The sequence below is a fragment of the Pseudophryne corroboree genome, chromosome 8 (genome assembly GCF_028390025.1).
Source record: "Pseudophryne corroboree isolate aPseCor3 chromosome 8, aPseCor3.hap2, whole genome shotgun sequence".
NCBI classification, from domain to species: Eukaryota; Metazoa; Chordata; class Amphibia; order Anura; family Myobatrachidae; genus Pseudophryne; species Pseudophryne corroboree.
The window spans coordinates 73,775,799-73,799,812 of NC_086451.1; the positions used below are offsets into that span (position 1 = coordinate 73,775,799).

Sequence of the window (24,014 nt, forward strand, 5' to 3'; positions counted from 1 at the left end):
ATGATGGCCTCTATTTCTCTGGAAAGGCTAGCGCCATATGAAGATGGCATTAGCAAAAGCAAGCAAGTTTCAAAAAGCTACGCACTTCAAAGGAGTGTAGTATGATATCCCAGCGTTCATGATGCCGGTGGTCACATGACGGATTCCGGGATCCCGAAAACCGAGATTCCTGACATGTTTGGGGAGTAAGTACGCTAACCCTTCTCCACCACACACCCTCCCCCTCTAACCCTCCTCTGGTGGCGGCTAGGGCTAAATCTGGAGGGGGGGGGGGGGGGGGGGGGGAGGTTGGAGAAAATAACCACCCTAGTACCTAACCCTAATACCCACACCTATAATTACCTTCTTAACTTTGGGATTTCGGCTGTCGGTGTCCCGGCGCCAGTCTACCGAGCGGTGTTGGTATTCCGGCGTCAGTTACATGACCGCCGGCATCCCTTTCAGAGGATGTTACATACCATCCCCATACGGAAAGCAGGATATACGTATTATGCCTCCTAACTTGGTACATTCTAGTGATACTTCATTTTTTCCTTAAATATGAGAAGATAGCAGGGTCCACACGCATAATTAGCATGATAAATATAAGAATATACTGAATGTGATAGGGGGGGGGGGAAGCATTTAAATTGTTAAAACTAGAAGAGTCTGAAAATGAATTAAGGATATATTAGGAATGTAGCAAAATATGTAAAAAGGAAATTAAGTTAGCTAAACATAGCAAATCTAATCCCAAAACATTTTTAATACAGTATACATAAACCACAGGAAAAATTGGGCCACCAAATATTAAACTAGAAAAATAAATGTACACGATAAAGAGATCTGATCTTTTAGTCCCTGCTCAGAAGTGGGAATACCGCTGGGAAATAGGATGTGTAGCATTAGACTGATCACACAAATTAAAGGAATGAACTGCAGTATTTGATAGATTAACCCATTGGTCCCCAAACGTGGTTCACAAGGCACCACAATAGTCCAGGTTTTAGGGATATTCCTGCTTGTACACAGATGGTATAATCAAACGGACTGAGGTGCTAATAAAGGGCCTAATTCAGCATGGATCGCTATTTGGAGGACTCGCTAATTGAGCGATTATCGAACTAATGCGCATGCGCGAGGGGTAAGAGCGACAGAAATTGCGTACTGATCCTAATCGCAAAGTAGCCTCTGTTTGACTGACAGGAAGTCGGCGTTTCTGGGCGGAAACCTGACGTTTTCTGGGGGTGTCAGTGCAGACCACTTCCAGTCAGTCTCAGTCGCAGATTTGAGGTAGCCTCAAACCTACTTACATTTGCTTAGACGGCAAAGTATCTTTGATGTTCTGGAAATTGCGTACGCATCTGCGAATGGATTGCGATCTGCGCTGCATTCGCAATTTTGCAGGGGGCGTTTATTCTTTCCGTCGGAGCGGCGCCTTTCTACTCGCAGACCACTGCAATTTCTCAGATTAGCAATCCATGCATTCATTTTGTACATGCATCTGTATTTAATTGCAGTTGACATGGTAAATACACAGCATGGTGGCACAGTGATTAGCAGTGATTTCTCACAGCACTGAGGGTTCAAATGCAATCGGGGCACTAAGTATGTTCTTTACGTAGGTGCATGTCCCCCCCTCCCTCCACCAGCAATCCAAAACCATACTGGTAAAATAAGAATTTACTTACCGATAATTCTATTTCTCGGAGTCCGTAGTGGATGCTGGGGTTCCTGAAAGGACCATGGGGAATAGCGGCTCCGCAGGAGACAGGGCACAAAAAGTAAAGCTTTAGGATCAGGTGGTGTGCACTGGCTCCTCCCCCTATGACCCTCCTCCAAGCCTCAGTTAGGATACTGTGCCCGGACGAGCGTACACAATAAGGAAGGATTTATGAATCCCGGGTAAGACTCATACCAGCCACACCAATCACACTGTACAACCTGTGATCTGAACCCAGTTAACAGTATGATAACAGCGGAGCCTCTGAAAAGATGGCTCACAACAAATAATAACCCGATTTTTGTAACTATGTACAAGTAATGCAGATAATCCGCACTTGGGATGGGCGCCCAGCATCCACTACGGACTCCGAGAAATAGAATTATCGGTAAGTAAATTCTTATTTTCTCTATCGTCCTAGTGGATGCTGGGGTTCCTGAAAGGACCATGGGGATTATACCAAAGCTCCCAAACGGGCGGGAGAGTGCGGATGACTCTGCAGCACCGAATGAGAGAACTCCAGGTCCTCCTTAGCCAGGGTATCAAATTTGTAGGATTTTACAAACGTGTTTGCCCCTGACTAAATAGCCGCTCGGCAAAGTTGTAAAGCCGAGACCCCTCGGGCAGCCGCCCAAGATGAGCCCACCTTCCTTGTGGAATGGGTATTTACATATTTTGGCTGTGGCAGGCCTGCCACAGAATGTGCAAGCTGAATTGTATTACACATCCAACTAGCAAAAGTCTGCTTAGAAGCAAGAGCACCCAGTTTGTTGGGTGCATACAGGATAACAGCAAGTCAGTTTTCCTGACTCCAGCCGTCCTGGAACCTATATTTTCAGGGCCCTGACCACATCTAGCAACTTGGAGTCCTCCAAGTCCCTAGTAGGCGCAAGACACCACAATAAGCTGGTTCAGGTGAAACACTGACACCACCTTAGGGAGAGAACTGGGGACGAGTCCGCAGCTCTGCCCTGTCCGAATGGACAAACAGATATGGGCTTTTTTGAGAAAAAAACCACCAATTTGACACTCGCCTGGTCCAGGCCAGGTCCAAGAGCATGTTCACTTTTCATGTGAGATGCTTCAAATCCACAGATTTGACTGGTTTTAAACCAATGTGTTTTGAGGAATCCCAGAACTACGTTGAGATCCCACAGTGCCACTGGAGGCACAAAAGGGGGTTGTATATGCAATACTCCCTTGACAAACTTCTGGACTTCAGGAACTGAAGCCAATTCTTTCTGGAAGAAAAATCGACAGGGCCGAAATTTGAACCTTAATGGACCCCAATTTGAGGCCCATAGACACTCCTGTTTGCAGGAAATGCAGGAATCGACCGAGTTGAAATTTCTTCGTGGGGCCTTCCTGGCCTCACCACCACGCAACATATTTTCGCCACATGTGGTGATAATGTTGTGCGGTCACCTCCTTTCTGGCTTTGACCAGGGTAGGAATGACCTCTTCCTGAATGCCTTTTCCCTTAGGATCCGGCGTTCCACCGCCATGCCGTCAAACGCAGCTGCGGTAAGTCTTGGAACAGACATGGTACTTGCTGAAACAAGTCCCTTCTTAGCGGCAGAGGCCATAAGTCCTCTGTGAGCATCTCTTGAAGTTCCGGGTACCAAGTCCTTCTTGGCCAATCCGGAGCCATGAGTATAGTTCTTACTCCTCTACGTCTTATAATTCTCAGTACCTTAGGTATGAAAAGCAGAGGATGGAACACATACACCGACTGGTACACCCACGGTGTTACCAGAACGTCCACAGCTATTGCCTGAGGGTCTCTTAACCTGGCGCAATACCTGTCCCGTTTTTTGTTCAGACGGGACGCCATCATGTCCACCTTTGGTAATTCCCAACGGTTTACAATCATGTGGAAAACTTCCCCATGAAGTTCCCACTCTGCCGGGTGGAGGTCGTGCCTACTGAGGAAGTCTGCTTCCCAGTTTCCATTCCCGGAATGAAACACTGCTGACAGTGCTATCACATGATTTTCCGCCCAGCGAAAAGTCCTTGCAGTTTTTGCCACTGCCCTCCTGCTTCTTGTGCCGCCCTGTCTATTTACGTGGGCGACTGCCGTGATGTTTTATCCCACTGGATCAATACCGGCTGACCTTGAAGCAGAGGTCTTGCTAAGCTTAGAGCATTATAAATTTACCCTTAGCTATATTTATGTGGAGAAAAGTCTCCAGACTTGATCACACTCCCTGGAAATTTTTTCCTTGTGTGACTGCTCCCCAGCCTCTCGGGCTGGCCTCCGTGGTCACCAACATCCAAAACTGAATGCCGAATCTGCGGCCCTCTAGAAGATGAGCACTCTGTAACCACCACAGGAGAGACACCCTTGTCCTTGGATATAGGGTTATCCGCTGATGCATCTGAAGATGCGATCCGGACCATTTGTCCAGCAGATCCCACTGAAAAGTTCTTGCATGAAATCTGCCGACTGGAATTGCTTCGAAGGAAGTCACCATTTTTTTACCATGGCCCTTGTGCAATGATGCACTGATTTTAGGAGGTTCCTGACTAGCTCGGATAACTCCCTGGCTTTCTCTTCCGGGAGAAACACCTTTTTCTGGACTGTGTCCAGAATCATCCCTAAGCACAGGAGACTTGTTGTCGGGATCAGCTGCGATTTTGGAATATTTAGAATCCACCCCTGCTGTTGTAACAGTATCCGAGATAGTGCTACTCCGACCTCCAACTGTTCCCTGGACTTTGCCCTTATCAGGAGATCGTCCAAGTAAGGGATAATTAAGACGCCTTTTCTTCGAAGAAGAACCATCATTTCGGCCATTACCTTGGTAAAGACCCGGGGTGCCGTGGACAATCCAAACGGCAGCGTCTGAAACTGATAGTGACAGTTCTGTACCACGAACCTGAGGTACCCTTAGTGATAAGGGCAAATTTGGGACATGGAGGTCTCGGGACACCATATAGTCCCCTTCTTCCCGGTTCGTTATCACTGCTCTGAGTGACTCCATCTTGATTTGAACCTTTGTAAGTGTTCAAATTTTTTTAGATTTAGAATAGGTCTCACCTAGCCTTCTGGCTTCAGTACCACAATATAGTGTGGAATAATACCCCTTTTCTTGTTGTAGGAGGGGTAATTTAATTATCACCTGCTGGGAATACAGCTCGTGAATTGTTTCCCATACTGCCTCCTTGTCGGAGGGAGACCTTGGTAAAGCAGACTTCAGGAGCCTGCGCAGGGGAAACGTCTCGACATTCCAATCTGTACCCCTGGGATACTACTTGTAGGATCCAGGGGTCCTGTACGGTCTCAGCGTCATGCTGAGAGCTTGTCAGAAGCGGTGGAACGCTTCTGTTCCTGGGAATGGGCTGCCTGCTGCAGTCTTCTTCCCTTTCCTCTATCCCTGGGCAGATATGACTCTTATAGGGACGAAAGGACTGAAGCTGAAAAGACGGTGTCTTTTTCTGCAGAGATGTGACTTAGGGTAAAAACGGTGGATTTTCCAGCAGTTGCCGTGGCCACCAGGTCCGATGGACCGACCCCAAATAACTCCTCTTCCTTTATACGGCAATACACCTTTGTGCCGTTTGGAATCTGCATCACCTGACCACTGTCGTGTCCATAAACATCTTCTGGCAGATATGGACATCGCACTTACTCTTGATGCCAGAGTGCAAATATCCCTCTGTGCATCTCGCATATATAGAAATGCATCCTTAAATGCTCTATAGTCAATAAAATACTGTCCCTGTCAAGGGTATCAATATTTTTAGTCAGGGAATCCGACCAAGCCACCCCAGCTCTGCACATCCAGGCTGAGGCGATCGCTGGTCGCAGTATAACACCAGTATGTGTGTATATACTTTTTATGATATTTTCCAGCCTCCTGTCAGCTGGCTCCTTGAGGACGGCCCTATCTATAGACGGTACCGCCACTTGTTCTGATAAGCGTGTGAGCGCCTTATCCACCCTAAGGGGTGTTTCCCAACGCGCCCTAACTTCTGGCGGGAAAGGGTATACCGCCCATATTTTCTATCGGGGGGAACCCACGCATCATCACACACTTCATTTAATTTATCTGATTCAGGAAAAACTACGGTAGTTTTTTCACATCCCACATAATACCCTCTTTTGTGGTACTTGTAGTATCAGAAATATGTAACACCTCCTTCATTGCCCTTAACGTGTGGCCCTAATAAGGAATACGTTTGTTTATTCACCGTCGACACTGGATTCAGTGTCCCTGTCTGTGTCTGTGTCGACCGACTAAAGTAAACGGGCGTTTTAAAACCCCTGACGGTGTTTTTGAGACGTCTGGACCGGTACTAATTGTTTGTCGGCCGTCTCATGTCGTCAACCGACCTTGGCGCGTGTTGACATTATCACGTAATTCCCTAAATAAGCCATCCATTCCGGTGTCGACTCCCTAGAGAGTGACATCACCATTACAGGCAATTGCTCCGCCTCCTCACCAACATCGTCCTCATACATGTCGACACACACGTACCGACACACAGCACACACACAGGGAATGCTCTGATAGAGGACAGGACCTACTAGCCCTTTGGAGAGACAGAGGGAGAGTTTGCCAGCACACACCAAAAACGCTATAATTATATAGGGACAACCTTATATAAGTGTTTTCCCTTATAGCATCTTTTTTATATATTTCTAACGCCAAATTAGTGCCCCCCCTCTCTGTTTTAACCCTGTTTCTGTAGTGCAGTGCAGGGGAGAGCCTGGGAGCCTTCCCTCCAGCCTTTCTGTGAGGGAAAATGGCGCTGTGTGCTGAGGAGATAGGCCCCGCCCCTTTTTCGGCGGCCTCGTCTCCCGCTCTTAACGGATTCTGGCAGGGGTTAAATATCTCCATATAGCCCCCGGAGGCTATATGTGAGGTATTTTTAGCCAAAAATAGGTTTTCATTGCCTCCCAGGGCGCCCCCCTCCCAGCGCCCTGCACCCTCAGTGACTGCCGTGTGAAGTGTGCTGTGAGGAAATGGCGCACAGCTGCAGTGCTGTGCGCTACCTTAAGAAGACTGAGGAGTCTTCATGCCGCCGATTCTGGACCTTCTTCTTGTTTCAGCATCTGCAAGGGGGCCGGCGGCGAGGCTCCGGTGACCATCCAGGCTGTACCTGTGATCGTCCCTCTGGAGCTAATGTCCAGTAGCCAAAGAAGCCAATCCATCCTGCACGCAGGTGAGTTCACTTCTTCTCCCCTAAGTCCCTCGTTGCAGTGATCCTGTTGCCAGCAGGACTCACTGTAAAATAAAAAACCTAAGCTAAAATTTTCTAAGCAGCTCTTTAGGAGAGCCACCTAGATTGCACCCTTCTCGGCCGGGCACAAAAATCTAACTGAGGCTTGGAGGAGGGTCATAGGGGGAGGAGCCAGTGCACACCACCTGATCCTAAAGCTTTACTTTTTGTGCCCTGTCTCCTGCGGAGCCGCTATTCCCCATGGTCCTTTCAGGAACCCCAGCATCCACTAGGACGATAGAGAAAAGTTATTTGGCTAGTGCAGTGGTTCCCAAACTTTTTCAGTTCATGGTACCCTTAGTGTCTCTGACTTTTTTCACGGAACCCCAAGTTGCAAATTCGACTAGTGTTGAGGTTCAGTTGGAACCTCTCATGCTATGTAACACTAGCAGCACCAAGCAAGGTTCTCTTACCATAATAATCTCCTATGAATGATCATAGCAGTTTCATGTTGAGATACTCAGTCAATATTTTGATGTTGTGTTGGACATGGCTATCCTTCTAGTTCTGCCCCTTGCCCCCAGTGCTGCTTCCTCTGCCCTCACCGCACAGGAGGGACGGAGCTGTGCGATCCATTAACCATGTAGTGCCAGTGAGTAACTGACACTCACTCACCCCCACCTGCCAGTGCACACTCGTGACTCCCCAGAACCACCTGTGATTTAGGCAGCGCACATTTCCACCCCAGCGCTGTCATAATCAGATCCGGACCCTCCCCACCAGATCCCAGATGGTCTGGGGACCACCAGAATGACAGCGACTCATTAGCATACAGGAGTGGGAGGCTCAGAGCGGAAGTGCCAGCTGTGTTTAAATGTCCACGCACTGTAGCTGTAGCTACAAGTGTGTGGCAAAGTCTAATGACTTGCCAGCGCAAATCATTTGATTTGAGTACGGACCTATCCTCCCAGCTGCGGAACCCCTGTAAGTGTGTTGTGGCACCCAAGCACACACTTTGAGGAGAAACACTGGACTAGTGTATGTGTGCGTCCATCTGGTAGGGAATATACAGTAGATCGTAAGCTTCACTGTGGTAGGGACTGATGTGAGTAAATTATTCACCGTAAAGCACTACACAAAACATGCACGCTATATGAATAATTTAATAAATACATTTTTATCATCTATTAATAACATTGTCCAGATATAGACAAATGTCATATATATATATATGACACTTCATTAAAGTACTTAATTGTGTACAAATGAGGAACTGTAATAATAAAACTGCACTACTGTTCTCCCACCAGGGCATGCACAACTGTCCCCCCCCCCGTCCCCCCCGAGCATGCGATACTGTCCCCCCCCGAAGCATGTGCTACTGTTCCCATCTCCCCCCCCCCCCCCCCCGGAGCATGTGCCACTGTTCTCCCCCCTCCAGAGCATGAGCTACCTCCCCCCCCCCTCCTCCCCCCGGAGCATGCGCTACTGTTCTCCACCCCCGGAGCATGCGCTACTGTTCTCCCTCCCCCGCCCCCCAGAGCATGCGCTACTGTTCTCTCCTCCGGAGCATGCGCTACTGTTCTCTCCTCCGGAGCATGCGCTACTGTTCTCTCCCGTACACATCTTTAGTTGCCCCTAGCACTAGAATATGCTCAGAATGCGTATTGTTTTTGGGCACATTTTATGCCTGAGTTTTTGGCATAAAATGCGTCCAACTTTAAATCAGTCCCTACAGTACTGGGATTATGGGAAAGAGAATACAGCTGATGGTCACTATGGTGACTGGCGAGCTCTGCACACATATTTACGAGCACTATCATAGAAACCAGGTAAAGCCCTATAACAAATATACTGTATACATTCATCACATAATATTTACATTAGACAAACAAACAAAGGAACATACATAAATGTATAGGGCCAGAGTCCCATACAGCAATGTGTAGGGTTATACTCACTCTCTGGCCTATGAGACCAATTTCTCCCGGAATCCCCAGTGGGCCAATATCTCCCTGAGGACAGAAAGATAAAGTGAATCAGCATTTAGATTTAATCTAGAAACAGTGGCCTAGCCCTTGTAGAGTGTGGAGTTAAGTAAACCACTATCCTCCGTCTTATTACCATGCTCTCCCACAGCCCTATACCATTCTGTATTCTGTGACAGTCCCAGGATATTCCCATGACATATACACAAGATCACTGTGAGGGTATGACCCTAGTACCATGCTCTCCCACTGCCCTATACCATTCTGTATTCTGTGACAGTCCCAGGATATTCCCATGACATATACACAAGATCACTGTAAGGGTATGACCCTAGTACCATGCTCTCCCACTGCCCTATACCATTCTGTGACAGTCCAGGGATATTCCCATGACATATACAGGAGATCACTGTAAGGGTAAGGCCTCAGTACCATGCTCTCCCACTGCCCTATACCATTCTGTGACAGTCCAGGGATATTCCCATGACATATACAGGAGATCACTGTAAGGGTAAGGCCTCAGTACCATGCTCTCCCACTGCCCTATACCATTCTGTGACAGTCCAGGGATATTCCCATGACATATACAGGAGATCACTGTAAGGGTAAGGCCTCAGTACCATGCTCTCCCACTGCCCTATACCATTCTGTGACAGTCCCAGGATATTCCCATGACATATACAGGAGATCACTCTAAGGGTAAGGCCTTAGTACCATGCTCTCCCACAGCCCTATACCATTCTGTGACAGTCCAGGGATATTCCCATGACATATACAGGAGATCACTGTAAGGGTATGACCCTAGTACCATGCTCTCCCACTGCCCTATACCATTCTGTGACAGTCCAGGGATATTCCCATGACATATACAGGAGATCACTGTAAGGGTATGACCCTAGTACCATGCTCTCCCACTGCCCTATACCATTCTGTGACAGTCCAGGGATATTCCCATGACATATACAGGAGATCACTCTAAGGGTAAGGCCTCAGTACTATGCTCTCCCACAGCCCTATACCATTCTGTGACAGTCCAGGGATATTCCCATGACATATACAGGAGATCACTCTAAGGGTAAGGCCTTAGTACTATGCTCTCCCACTGCCCTATACCATTCTGTGACAGTCCAGGGATATTCCCATGACATATACAGGAGATCACTCTAAGGGTAAGGCCTCAGTACTATGCTCTCCCACAGCCCTATACCATTCTGTGACAGTCCAGGGATATTCCCATGACATATACAGGAGATCACTCTAAGGGTAAGGCCTCACTACTATGCTCTCCCACAGCCCTATACCATTCTGTGACAGTCCAGGGATATTCCCATGACATATACAGGAGATCACTCTAAGGGTAAGGCCTTAGTACCATGCTCTCCCACTGCCCTATACCATTCTGTGACAGTCCAGGGATATTGCCCTGACATATATACAAGATCACTATAGGGGTGTGGCCTTTATTTTAGTGAATATAGAACTTATTTGGAATTCAAAAAGTTGTTATATTTCATATTACATAGTGGGGGTGATGTATTAAACCTTCTAAAAGAGTGAACTTATCAGCTTCAAGCAAAAGTACAGTACATTCTAAAAATAATAGGCAGAAGCGGAATGGTAGCCATGGGTAACTTCTCCTAGTGAGCCCAATAGTGAGGCTGCATATTGTCAGAACAAATGTCATTTGCGCTACTGAATAGTTAATTTAACAAGAAATATCCAGAATTTTTATAAATATATGTTTTATTAAATTATCTATTCGCTAGCGCTCTGTAATTGTATATATTGTTCTTTATTAATGGCTGAGCCATACCCCCCTTGTTTCCATGGCTTGCTGGTGAAGTGGTATTTATCATTGTGTGAGCACATCGCCAAGTCTTTGGGGGTCATTCCGAGTTGTTCGCTCGTTGGCGATTTTCGCTATGCTGCGATTTGTTACTAACTGCGCATGCGCTTAGTTATTTTATTATATATAGCTGTTTTGCTGTGGCTTCTGCGGCACTTTTCAGTCGCACTGGTGTTCGGTAAATGATTGACAGGAAAGGGGCGTTTCTGGGTGGCAACTCAGCGTTTTCCCGGCGTTTGCAAAAAAACGCAGGCGTGTCAGGGAAAAACGCGGGAGTGTCTGGAGAAACGGGGGAGTGGCTGGCCGAACGCAGGGCGTGTTTGTGACGTCAAACCAGGAACTAAACGGACTGAGCTGATCGCAATTCGTGAGTAGGTCCGGAGCTGCAAACTGCAAATAATTATTTAGTAGCAATTCTGCTACTCTTTTGTTCGCAATTCTGCTAAGCTAAAATACACTCCCAGAGGGGGGCAGCCTAGCATGTGCAATGCTGCTAAAAGCAGCTAGCGAGTGAACAACTCGGAATGAGGGCCTTTGTCTGTTCTTTTTGTCAGAGCCTACACATTTGCCACCTGCACGGTATTAACTGTACGTAGCTACTGGTCCATTGTAAGATACTGTTTTCAAAAATGTAATGAAGTAATGATACAATCCAAGCATGATCAATGTGTCTCTGTGCTGCTGTATTGCGCACTGAGCAAATTTGTTTTAAATCTAGTGTTCCATCTTGTTGCACAACAGTTGCAAAAATGGACAATCAGCATTATGCACAATTCAAATGGGAGCAGATGGGAAAAAGTCACAGTGAAAGCACCAGGAAATGTAGGTGTTCTTCCCAGATAGGAGGTAAGTGCTGAGAATATTTAGTACTTATGTAGTGCCTAAGCCATGAGATCCTGAAATGCGCTAGACGACAAATGCAAACATGAACATGTTTCAGCTTATGCTCCTTTTCCACTGCCTTCAAAAACACATTTTATTTGCACATGAACGCGTAATAACCTGTGTTTTTGCTCCTTAAAACCCCCGCCAAAATGCCAGTTCCAGTTACCTGGGAATCATCCCGCGTAGTTAAGGGGCAATGTAAACGAGTAACCCAGGTCATCCGACCAGGGACCCATTTACAGCAAGGCGATTTTGTCAAAAATGGAAGGTGTCTTCAGTCTTTGACAGCTGTCACCGGGGAGGGAGAGATTACAGCCTCCCTGTAGGGTTCCGGACCGTTTCGGTTTGTAATTTCTCCCTGCCCGTAACGTCCATTTTCAGACAGCAGGTGGGTCAAAAGAGCAAGCAGTGTACGTGCAACACGACCTGCAGGTTGCTGGTTCGCTCCGGTAAGGTGTTCAGGGGAGATCTGTGGTTTCCGGCACTTGGAGATGATGACATCTACAAGCGCCGTCACTGCACCTGTATACAGTGTAAACAGCGCCGACCAGGAATATCCCGGGTCGGTGCTGCATTGGGAACAGAGTAAGTTATCGGTCTGACCCAGCTTGCAACCATATTTCTAATTCCGTGTCAGATGCGGGACTTTGGCGGAAAAAGGTTATTCGTTTTTCTGTTGCCTTATTAGTTACAATGATTTCTATGTAAAAATGATTGCATTGGCTTAAAAAAATAAAAATAAGGCAGCTCTGGACAAGTTGTGATTTTTAGGGTGTTGTAAAACTACAAGCCCCAGCATGCTTTGCCAAACATATAATAGCTGGCAGGGTATAGTGGAACTTGTAGTTTCACAACAGCAACAAAACAACAGGTTGTCCAGGCCTGCAATAAGTCATAGAGAAAATGGACATTATTTGGTTCTGAGAATAATACTTATAAATAACTTAAAACAAAGCGGATTATGGTAGGGATGACGGGGAGCGCTAACAGCTGCAGCGCTACTCCGGGCATTGGTTTATATTACTTGTAATTTTCTATTTTAAAACGCAGGTCCAATGCCAGAGCTTTCTTTCTTCCTGTTTTTATACTATAAATATTTCTTCGTTTGGTGCCTGCGACGCTCTGACCCTTTGTTCAGAAAACAAACTACTGCTGTTCAGCACAGGGAATAAGCTTGGGAAAGGCAGCTGTGTCAGGCACAGTCTGCAGGTCTCCAGCTAAGCGGCTCATGTAAATCGCCAGCACATGGAGACGGAGGCAGCTTGTGCAATACACACAGAGCTCGCCTCCTGCCCAGCTGAGATAAGAGCATCACGCTGTCAGGCCTAACAGCCGTCAGCTACTGTGAGCCTTGCATTTCCTAATGGCAGGACGGCGCCTATCAATAGAGTTTTGTTCCCCCCCCAAAAAAAAGGTACACGAGGGGGAGGGGTGGTTTATGTTTCACCTCTATCACAAAAGGGGAACAGTAGCTTCTGTCATAAGCCAGGGGTGGCATGCCAAAAATAATGATATGGTCGGTGGGGGTGACATGAAATGGAGATACACAACAAAAAGTAAGAGCGCTGCGTGCTGTACCCTCCAAAATAAACAGGATGACATTAAGGCAGAAATGTATTTGGAAGAGTATCAAAAGCAAATCTAACTTAGACACCTACATTTTCAGTGACAGTTGGGACAATCTCAAGCAGCTCCTGCCCCGGTCGTCTACCATACTGCTACTACTAAGCAGCTTGTGTACTGTGCGGGCAGTTATAAGGTGCCGCAGATACAGCCGCTTTCCCTCCTCCCAGTTACAGCCACTCCACCAAAGCACCAATAGGCTGGATCATTGCCAATGTGGCCGAACCTCAGTTGTAAGGTGCTTCAGATACAGCTGCTCCACCAAAATCACCAAGAGGCTGGATCATTGCCAATGTGGCCGAACCTCCGCTATTGTGGTGGTACTACTCTACTGCTTGTGTATTGTGCAGACAGTTGTAAGGTGCTCCAGATACAGCTGCTCCACCCAAGCACCAAGAGGCTGGATCATTGCCAATGTGGCCGAACCTCCGCTATTGTGGTGGTACTACTCTACTGCTTGTGTATTGTGCAGACAGTTGTAAGGTGCTCCAGATACAGCTGCTCCACCCAAGCACCAAGAGGCTGGATCATTGCCAATGTGGCCGAACCTCCGCTATTGTGGTGGTACTACTCTACTGCTTGTGTATTGTGCAGACAGTTGTAAGGTGCTCCAGATACAGCTGCTCCACCAAAATCACCAAGAGGCTGGATCATTGCCAATGTGGCCGAACCTCCGCTATTGTGGTGGTACTACTCTACTGCTTGTGTATTGTGCAGACAGTTGTAAGGTGCTCCAGATACAGCTGCTCCACCCAAGCACCAAGAGGCTGGATCATTGCCAATGTGGCCGAACCTCCGCTATTGTGGTGGTACTACTCTACTGCTTGTGTATTGTGCAGACAGTTGTAAGGTGCTCCAGATACAGCTGCTCCACCCAAGCACCAAGAGGCTGGATCATTGCCAATGTGGCCGAACCTCCGCTATTGTGGTGGTACTACTCTACTGCTTGTGTATTGTGCAGACAGTTGTAAGGTGCTCCAGATACAGCTGCTCCACCCAAGCCCCAAGAGGCTGGATCATTACCAATTTGGCCACAGACACGTGCGGCCAGATGACCTTTTGCAGCACGGGAGGTATCTATCCTCCTTGAGCTCCCCTCAGGACACCAGTGTTACTGTTTGATGGGTGTCTTCATCTAGCCGCATTTTCAGTCCCGATTACTCTCTGCTAGATTCTATATAAGATCAGATGTTACTCTGGCCTATTAGTTCCAGTCCGTTAAATCCACAATAATCTGATGGGCCGGCGGAATGAAAGCTTGAAGGGGCACCTGTATTCTTTCAATAGCTCTTCTAGCAAATGATTTCCCAGCAATATCTCTGCTTGCACACATGATATATATTATGATATAGATTGATTACAGTAGACTTAACTCTCACCTTCATTCCTGGTTCACCTTGTGGTCCTGGCTCACCCTTCTTCCCAGGAGGTCCCTACAATGAATGATATCAGTTTAAGCATTTCATACGGTTATTTCCACTACACGTGTGTCGGACAATGGACACTAATCAACACAGTGACTCCTGTAGCATCATTAAGGAAAAAGGATGCAAGGAGATAATTTTCTAAGCGAGTCATATGAAGAATAGAGCAGGAATAATAACATGATAGATATTGTGACCTAGAACAAAGGGATGAGAACGATCTGCTGGGTTGGAGTGGCGCACCGCGCAGGAAGAGAAAGGAAATAAGGTCACTGAGAAGACGACACAACCTGCATCTTATCCCACGCTCACAGCCACAATGGAGGACAGGGCTATTATGACTAAGAACTTTAATAACCACCTTGTAAAATAAATAATTTAGTTGGTTAGGAGTGCACCCCAAACCACATTCTTCAATGGCCATTAATACTACGTTCCTGTCAGCTATTTTTTACAAGAGGAGGGGAGTATATGTATGAACTCAGAGATTCATTATTGATGGATGAAGACAAGTTAGGCGTATGTGGAAACCATTTACACTAAGGCCAGAGTTAGAGGTGCAGGCAGAAGTGTGCGTAGCTATGTCTACTGGTGGTCGCCCGTCTGCGACCTTATGCCTATGATGATACAAAGCCCTTTCCTTGTGTGTATCTGTGCAGGCAAATGTGTAAGGATGGAGACGCCCCCTGTCAGCGTCTGTACATACAGTAATACAGATTGGTGCGTTCTTATACAGCACCATCACTCGCACCAATTACTTGCACCAGCTCTGCGGTAGCTGGCATTTATCCATCTGAATATGGTCTCCTATGTGAGCTATTAAGCGTCTATGGGGGAAATTCTGAGTTGATCGCAGCAGCAAGTTTGTTAGCAATTGGGCAAAACCATGTGCACTGCAGGGGGGACAGATATAACATTTGCACAGAGAGTTAGATTTGGGTGGGTTATTTTGTTTCTGTGCAGGGTAAATACTGTCTGCTTTATTTTTAGACTGCAATTTAGATTACAGATTGAACACACCCCACCCAAATCTAACTCTCTCTGCACATGTTATATCTGCCTCCCCTGCAGTGCACATGGTTTTGCCCAACTGCTAACAAAGTTCCTGCTGCGATCAACTCAGAGTTACCCCCTGTGTACGCAATCCAATTGCCTTCAGGGACACCCACAACACGCCCATTAAATGGACCAACTCCGTGCATATGAAACTGTAATTGCGACTCTGTACGGGTACAATCGGGACGCATGCGAGGTGCGACTCTGATACATCCGCAGTAAAAAAACAAAACAAAAAAAATCTCTCATCATCGGCATTGTGTCCGACTCTGAATCAAACCCTAAATAAGCATTAAGGGTCTGGTGACAGCCGATAATAAATTGAGGTACATTCGCTAAAAATAAATACATATATGCATTCATATGCAGAGCAGTATTCATCTAAAAATGCGCCGCATCTGCGTGTGAAACATATGCACCTGATTTTCTACAAGAAATTATCAGTGAGTAGTTGCTCCTGCCTTATAACTGGACACGACTCCAGACAGGCAGATTTCCCATCACACTCGGGTCTACAGATGTGTCCTCATATATCACTGCTACAGTCATGCCACACAGCCCCTCTCGGTGCGCTGGGTCCCGTGAGACTGCGTTAGCGTCGGACATCTTTTCTTGTGTGTGTTAGTAGCAACACAATGTGGTTAGGATGCACAAGGAGACTGTGCCGATTAATTTGATATGCGACACTTGTATAGCTGTGTGTGGCGAGTGTCTGAATCTGTATTCGAAGTTCTACAATGTAGCAGCTGCAACTTTATTCCAATACAAGTTCTGTCTGCTTCGTTTACAGACTCGGTCAAACACACGATACAAGTGTCATATCACATTAATCAACACATTATCCCGGTGCGTCCTAGCCACATCAAGTTGAGAATAAGATGCCCAACGTTAGCAGAGTTGCACGGGACCGTGTCGGCTCACTTACGCCAGACATCTAAAGCTGCAGGGCACATTGAGGCTGGATACAACTGGACATAGAACGCATCTGCGTCGACTGAACATTGCCTACGTGAGAAAGTCCCGTCACAACCCCGTTCTGCCTCTACAGTCGTTAGTGGAAATGTGCATGACTCTGCACAGCCCGTACTTCAGTGCCATTCTGGGACATGCACAACGCAAATTCTGTGTCACATGTTCATCAGCCACAGGAGAGCCCCCACAAACAGCTAATTTGCACTATGCATTAGGCAAAGTATTAGGAGGCTCTAGACAGGGAGGAAAAGAACAAAGTTCTCCTTATGATTTTCTCAGCACTTTGAGTGTAAAACGGTACATTGCAGGGATCGAGAATTTTTCAAATAGAGATAGAGACGGTGACTTATATTGCTTCACACTTTAGTGATGTCACGAATCCTGGTGAATTAATATGCTGAATTATCTCTATAGCTGCCTCCACTGTGCATAAGTAACCGATACACTTTAATGTCACACGTTTCAGCAATGAACGACAAATACACTTTCATTAAAACGATGGGTTTGAGCAGGAAAGAAGGGATTTTCATAATGTAATAAAAGCTGCTCAAGATACAATATGCTTCTTTCCACAGTAATGTTTCAGACAGTCATACAGGGCTGTAGGTACTGAGAGTTGGTAAGGTGGCTGTAGATTACAAATTAGCTATTACCGACGTGTATCACTATCAGAACTATATGACGCAAACACCAGGGGTATGGTATGATATGTTGACATTCCCAATGGCAACATAAATATGTCAACATAGTGTAACTGGTGGCCCAGCGGTGACTTACCTGCTCCCAATGGCTGCAGCTTCCCGGTCCCGCTGTCATGTGCCTGTCCATTCAGGCACAGTCATCTGACCTAGGGACAGTCAGCCCTATCCCTCTAGTGACTAGCCTTAACCTCTCCCCCCTGTAGCCTAACCATAACCTTCCCACAAACCTAACCCGAATGTCGCCATGTCACCTTTGGAAATTTTAACAGTGTAGACATAACTGTCAACATTATGTCGACATTGGTATTGTCAACCTAAAGACTGCATCCACTACAGAGGCCCTTTGTTTAAAAAAAGTCAGATACCATATACACTGCTTCGCACCAATAATGCTAACTGCATCCCTCTTATTTATCAATATTGAGAAAAATATATATATAGATCTTCATCCTTTACCATTTCTGTAGCATAGAAGTCATCTATGTACTGAATATTGTAAAAGGAGATGTGCTGGATCATGAAGAAGACCTCATCATTAGACCCAGATCTGACCACTCTGTTCCACGGGGCTCTCACCCTCTCTCTCTTCTGAAGCTACAGAAGGATTTTACAGAAAGTTGTGCTGCGTCCAAAACTCAGAGCCAAGATGTAGTTCTTAACCCCAAATTACTTTTTTGGGCTGGGTAAGCAAAGTCTAATGAGTTTATAATGGTTTTAACATTTGTTTTGCAAGATCAGATGTTTTTGATAAGCTGTACAATACGGAAACAAGGCGCTCTTTCTAGCTAGAGACATCACAGCCAGGATTTATGTGGCATACAAAACAGTCACACCATGCCCTACACTCACCCATGTCACCCGCAATGGAGGTAACAAAGGCGGCCAACCCGTACAAGTTGTCCTGGCCACAGTCGATAGGCCTTTTAAATCATTTTGGACCTAATAAACAACTATGATCGATTTCAAAGATTTGGTTAAAAAAAAGTTGGCGAGAGGTTCGAGGCATTTATTACGTCATACCTTATGTCCGATTTCCCCCAAAGCCCCGACGGGTCCTTGTGGTCCTGATGGCCCCTGTAAAAGAGAGACAAATACTTACAGCATTCAGTAATGCCGGCATTTTACGAGATATGTCATAAGCCGTCAAAAATCAATGAGGCAATAAGACAGTCAGACCGAAACATTTTCTTAGAAGTGAACCCTCCATGTAATGTCCTACAAAGCCGAGGTGTTGCTGTAGCATGGAACATGTGTATCACTTAGGCCAGAGAAAGGGCGGAAATGACTACACACAAAGAAGCCACCAATGAAATGCGTCAGAATGGAAAACCTAGACTGATCCTATACTTAAGCCTTCCAGGCATCGATAACCTGCCCGGAAAGACTTATTTTAAGGGTACTTCCAGACATCAATGTGACTGGTCAGATTGTGGCAGGAGTGTTGGTGACCCTGACTGAGGGGGACATTTACTAAGCAGTGATAAGAGTGGAGAAGTGAGCCAGTGGAGAGGTTGACCATGGCAACCAATCAGCACTGAAGTAACATCTATAATTTGCATACTATAAAATGATACAGAGCTGCTGATTGGTTGATGGGGCATTTTCTCCACTGGCTCACTTCTCTGCTCTTATCACTGCTTAGTAAATGTCCCCCTAAGTCTATACAAAGGGGTTCATGGTTTTAGATACCACACAAGAATGTATTTTTCCATTCGGTGAGTAGGCCAGCAGGGGTGAAATGCTGAGGCACCTCACTAACAATCCCAGTAGCGATCCACTACACTGTCACAGAACCAGGCTGAAACCAGATTCCTCTCTCTTATTTATTACAGTGCACTGTCAATTCTGAGCTCACTATCTACTTGCCTATCTACTACAGCATTACGGCGGTCACAAAGGACTTTTTCCAAATAGTCTGTGGCTTGGATAATGACAGCCAGATTATCACTACAGAGATATCACACATTTGGAAAGAAACCCAGTAAAGTAAAAACAGACTGAAGGATCTGGTCTCCTTGGTGTTCTTTAGTAGTCAATTATACCATAACAGGCTAAATAGTGAAATGTTCAGATATTGTTTGAATATAAATTCACCACCACATTCTGCTAGAATATCACATTATGGGGGTCATTCCGAGTTGTTCGCTCGTTGCCGATTTTCGCTATACTGCGATTAGTCGCTTACTGCGCATGCGCAAGGTTCGCAGAGCGCATGCGCTTAGTTATTTTACACAAAAGTTAGGTAGTTTACTCATGGCATAACAAAGCTTTTTCATCGCTGTGCTGATCGTAGTGTGATTGACAGGAAGTGTGTGTTTCTGGGCGGAAACTGGACGATTTATGGGAATGTGCGGAAAAACGCAGGCGTTCGAGTTGCAAAACGCAGGAGTGGCTGGAGAAACGGGGGAGTGGTTGGGCAAACGCTGGGTGTGTTTGTGACGTCAAACCAGGAACGAAAAGGACTGAGCTGGTCGCAATGGCTGAGTAAGTCTGGAGCTACTCAGAAACTGCTAAGAAATTTCTATTTGCAATTCTGCTAATCTTTCGTTCGCACTTCTGCTAAGCTAAGATGCACTCCCAGAGGGCGGCGGCTTAGCGTGTGCAATGCTGCTAAAAGCAGCTAGCGAGCGAACAACTCGGAATCACCTCCTATATGTACTGATTTCCGTTACTCTACAGTGCTACTGAATTGACCAGAATCTGCGTAAGATCTATGTTTCTGTGAGCTGCGTAATATGCTCTGCATTCATCAGAGAGAAATCTTTCTATTGATCCTTGTTCCTCCTAAATTTTTTTTTTTTACATTTAGCTTTATATTTGTTGTGTTCACATTAAAGCATTAGTTTCAGTGACTTCTAGGTACTTAGGGGCATGTGCATCACAGATTGGAAAAGAATAAAGTGGAGAGAGATAAAGTACCAACCAACCAGCTCTTAACCAGGGCCGAACTAAGGGGGGGTTTCCAGGGGCAGTTGGCCCCCACACAGTGTCAGTCTGACTATACTATTGGCAAAAAGAGGAGTTAGGAGCTGTTCCCGGACGGGGGGCTGCCGTGGTTCTACATTCGGGTGTAGTACGAGTTGCCGGCTGTCGGGATCCCGGCACCCAGCATACTAGCGCCGGGATCCTGACCGCCGGAATGCCGGCAGCGGGGCGAGCGCAAAAGAGCCCCTTGCAGGCTCGCACCTCGCTGCGGGCACGGTACGCACGCCACACTATTTATTCTCCCTCCAAGGGTGTTGTGGACACCCCAAGAGGGAGCATACTCGTCTGTATCCCGGCGGTCAGGATTCCGGCATATAGAGTGCCACAGCCGGTATATCGAGTGCCACCCCTACATTCTGCATGCACACACTGCATACAATGCAGAGCGGCTCCCTAGTCCCACCATCTGCATCACGTGACACAACACTTCTGTGCCGCTGATAACGGGACTCCAAAGCCACTGCTCTACCCTGTATGCAGTCTGTATACGCAGCCGAGGACTCACTGAGTACTACCCAGGGAGGCCCGGGATGGGGGGGAAATAGGCACACTGTGCAGCAGATATGCGCTGTGGCGATATATGGGATGTGGCCATATTAGGAGGGGGTAAGGCAAGGGGTCAATTTATTGGAGGGGTCCCCCACAAACCTTAATCTGGTACTTGGCTAATTAGTTGGTACTTTATTTCTCTGAGTCAATATACCCCTTTTTTTGTAATGGGTTCTAGAAGTCTAGGTTCTCAAGTAGCATGTTCCAAAATGCTATTCTTTCCTAGGCAGATCTATAACAGTGCTAATCAGGTATCTGCATAAGGAAGGCATTATATGTTACATAACTATGGGGGTAATTCAGACCTGATCGCTAGGCAGCGATTTTTGCAGTCCTGCGATCAGATAGTCACCGCCCTTAGGTGAGTGTATTTTCGCTGTGCAAGTGTGCGATCACATGTGTAGCAGAGCTGTACAAACAGATTTTGTGCAGTCTCTGCGCTGCCCAGGACTTACTCAGCCGCTGCGATCACTTCAGCCTGTCCGGGACCGGAATTGACGTCAGGAACCCTTCCGGCAAACGCTTGGACGCGCCTGCGTTTTTCCAAACACTCCCAGAAAACGGTCAGTTGCCACCCACAAACGCCCTCTTCCTGTCAATCTCCTTGCGATCGCCCGTGTATTTGGAAATTTCGCACCATCCCGTCACTGACCAGCGATCCCAACTGCTACGGTCCATCGCACCTGCGTACTGTGGTGCTTACGCATGCGCAGTTCAGATCTGGTCGCAGGCTGTGAGAAAACGCAGCCTAGCGATCAGGTCTGAATTGGCCCCTATATTCTTGAGGGCCAGATGCTGTAAAGGTAGAGAAGTATTTTAAGTATTGGAGGTTGAGGGGTTCACAAATTAAGCATTAACAGTCTTGACATTAGAAAGCCCTGCTATAGTACCACATTTTAAAATAGTCTTCTCAAGCGGTTCTAGACTGGACACTTACGAAAACTGTCAAAGGGGAAAAAGGTGGTGTTTCTGCCAGCAACCAATCTGTCAATACAATTTCTCTAGTACGGTTTAGAGCAGTGTTTCTCAGATCCAGTCCTTGGAACACACTACGTGGGGGGGGGGGGGGGGGATTGTTTTGTGGGAAACAAACCCACCAGAGCAATTCAATTGTGTCCCCCTCTTTCCCCCTTGGGCATGCATTCCACGTGTGCATGCCCATTATTACCTTGTTTAGCCATTGCAAAGCGGCTAAACCCATCTATGGTCTTGAACCCATCTAAGGTCTTGGTTAGGGAGTGAGAACTTCTGGTTGAGCACCCAAACCACAGAGTGATCACAAATTTTGTGTGTGTGTGTGTGTGGAAGGGGGGGGGAGATTTGTGGTGTTGCTGTTGTAACAGAGTGGAAATGCTGCCAGTGGTCCTGCAATCCACCCGCCCCTTGGGCTTTGATCTCGTGGATTACTGTACATGGGGCAGCAAACTAAAATCTGCGAGTCCGGAAATATTCATTATAGCCGCACTTACTTGCAGTCGAGAGAATGTTGCTTGTAATTGAATCAACCCCTTACAGTGCATGTTTTCCTATATCTCCTTGCTGGAGCACAGGTGACACACTTTAAAAAAATCACAGGTGGTTCAAATGATTTCACTTGTGATTCTGTGAGGAGACCTGGAAAACATGGACTGCTAGTGTGCCTCGAGGACTGGATTTGAGGAATTATGCAATATAGGGGATCATTCTGACCCGATCGCACGCTGCAGTTTTTCGCAGCGTAGCGATCGGGTCAGAACTGAGCATGCGCTGGCACCGCAGTGCGCTGGCGCATGGTCGCCCGTCGCTGCGCTACGATCGCCTCTGCCTGACTGACAGGCAGAGGCGGTCGATGGGAGGGGGGCGAAACGGCAGCGTTTGGCCGCCCTTCTGTGGGCGCAGTCCTGCCAACGCAGGCGTGGCCGGACCGTGCTAAAGCTGCGCTGGCCGGGAGCTACTCTTGAAGTGCAAAGGCATCGCCGCTGTGCGATGCCTTTGCACTTCTGCAGGGGGGGCCAGCACTGATATGTGGGGCGTCCCCTCGCATGTCTGAGTTCATGGTCGTAGCTGTGCTAAATTTAGAACAGCTACGATCAACTCGGAATGACCCCCAAAGTGTTTATTTGCTATCGGTTACGCCAGCTTTTCCCTGAGCACCCTTGTGTTTCAGTTAGTCACTCTCTAACGTGTTCTGGAATGCTATTACTGGGTGAGGTGTCATGAAATGCTATGCCTTCCTATGGCTTCTAATCTGCTCATAATTTCATTAAGTGTCAGGAGCAGCGAGAAACAGAATTACCACACACAACAAGTAATTAGAAAACGTAGTACGTGTGACACTTACCGGATTCCCTGGAATTCCTTTCTCCCCAGGTGGGCCAGAGGGTCCTGGAATTCCCTGTAAAAATGTGTAATGAGTGAGTTTATAATGAACATATTACCAAAATCAAAAGCCAGTGGTTGTGTGTCGTTACTTACTGGAAATCCTCGTGGCCCGACAAGTCCTCTTTCTCCCATCTTGCCCTGCACATAACAACAAGTTGCTGTCACACTCTGTGTCCACATCAGTTCCTGTTCTCCAGAGATATACAGGCCACCTAATGAATAAACTTACCTGTTGTCCCACCAGTCCTTCTTTGCCCTGTATTCCATGAGGTCCCTGTAAACAGGACAGTTAAACTGCTTACTATACTCTCTGGGAGATCTTTTATTGTAGATTACTTGATAGTCAAACCAGCGTACAACTAACAGCACCTGTGGACTGCCAGGCTAATCTCTCAATATTCTGCAAAGTGACCCTATTATAGCAGTAAACCTGGACTGTGGGTTAGAATTCACAGAAATATAGTAGTATGTGGAGATCAACTTTTGAATGGTTTAAGGGGCTAGAACTTCAATAATTGACTTTTCTTAACTTTGTAAAGCAAAAAATATTGTACACTAAACATAAATTTGACATTATCCCTCTGGGCAGGCTACAAGCAAAATTGGGCTTGTATATTCTACCTGTTGGCTAGTCACTGCATACCTCCCAACATAACCCCCTCCAGGAGGGACAGAATGCTCTGCTCCTGGACTTCCCTCTTAATGTATGATTGCCATCACCTGTGCTGAACACCTTTCTTATCCATTACCTGTTCA

The 24,014-nt window shown here is 46.7% G+C and overlaps 1 protein-coding gene across 1 annotated transcript in view; it reads right to left on the reverse strand.

The window, feature by feature from the left end:
* The window catches only part of COL27A1 (collagen type XXVII alpha 1 chain), a 453,351-nt gene that overhangs the window by 143,696 nt on the left and 285,641 nt on the right, over positions 1 to 24,014 (reverse strand). The window contains exons 30-35 of the mRNA XM_063936676.1: positions 23,488 to 23,532; positions 23,352 to 23,396; positions 23,218 to 23,271; positions 18,384 to 18,437; positions 14,590 to 14,643; positions 8,830 to 8,883 (exon numbers count right to left, since the gene is read on the reverse strand). Coding sequence (XP_063792746.1) covers positions 8,830 to 8,883; positions 14,590 to 14,643; positions 18,384 to 18,437; positions 23,218 to 23,271; positions 23,352 to 23,396; positions 23,488 to 23,532 — 306 coding nt within the window. The remainder of the gene's footprint in view (positions 1 to 8,829; positions 8,884 to 14,589; positions 14,644 to 18,383; positions 18,438 to 23,217; positions 23,272 to 23,351; positions 23,397 to 23,487; positions 23,533 to 24,014) is intronic.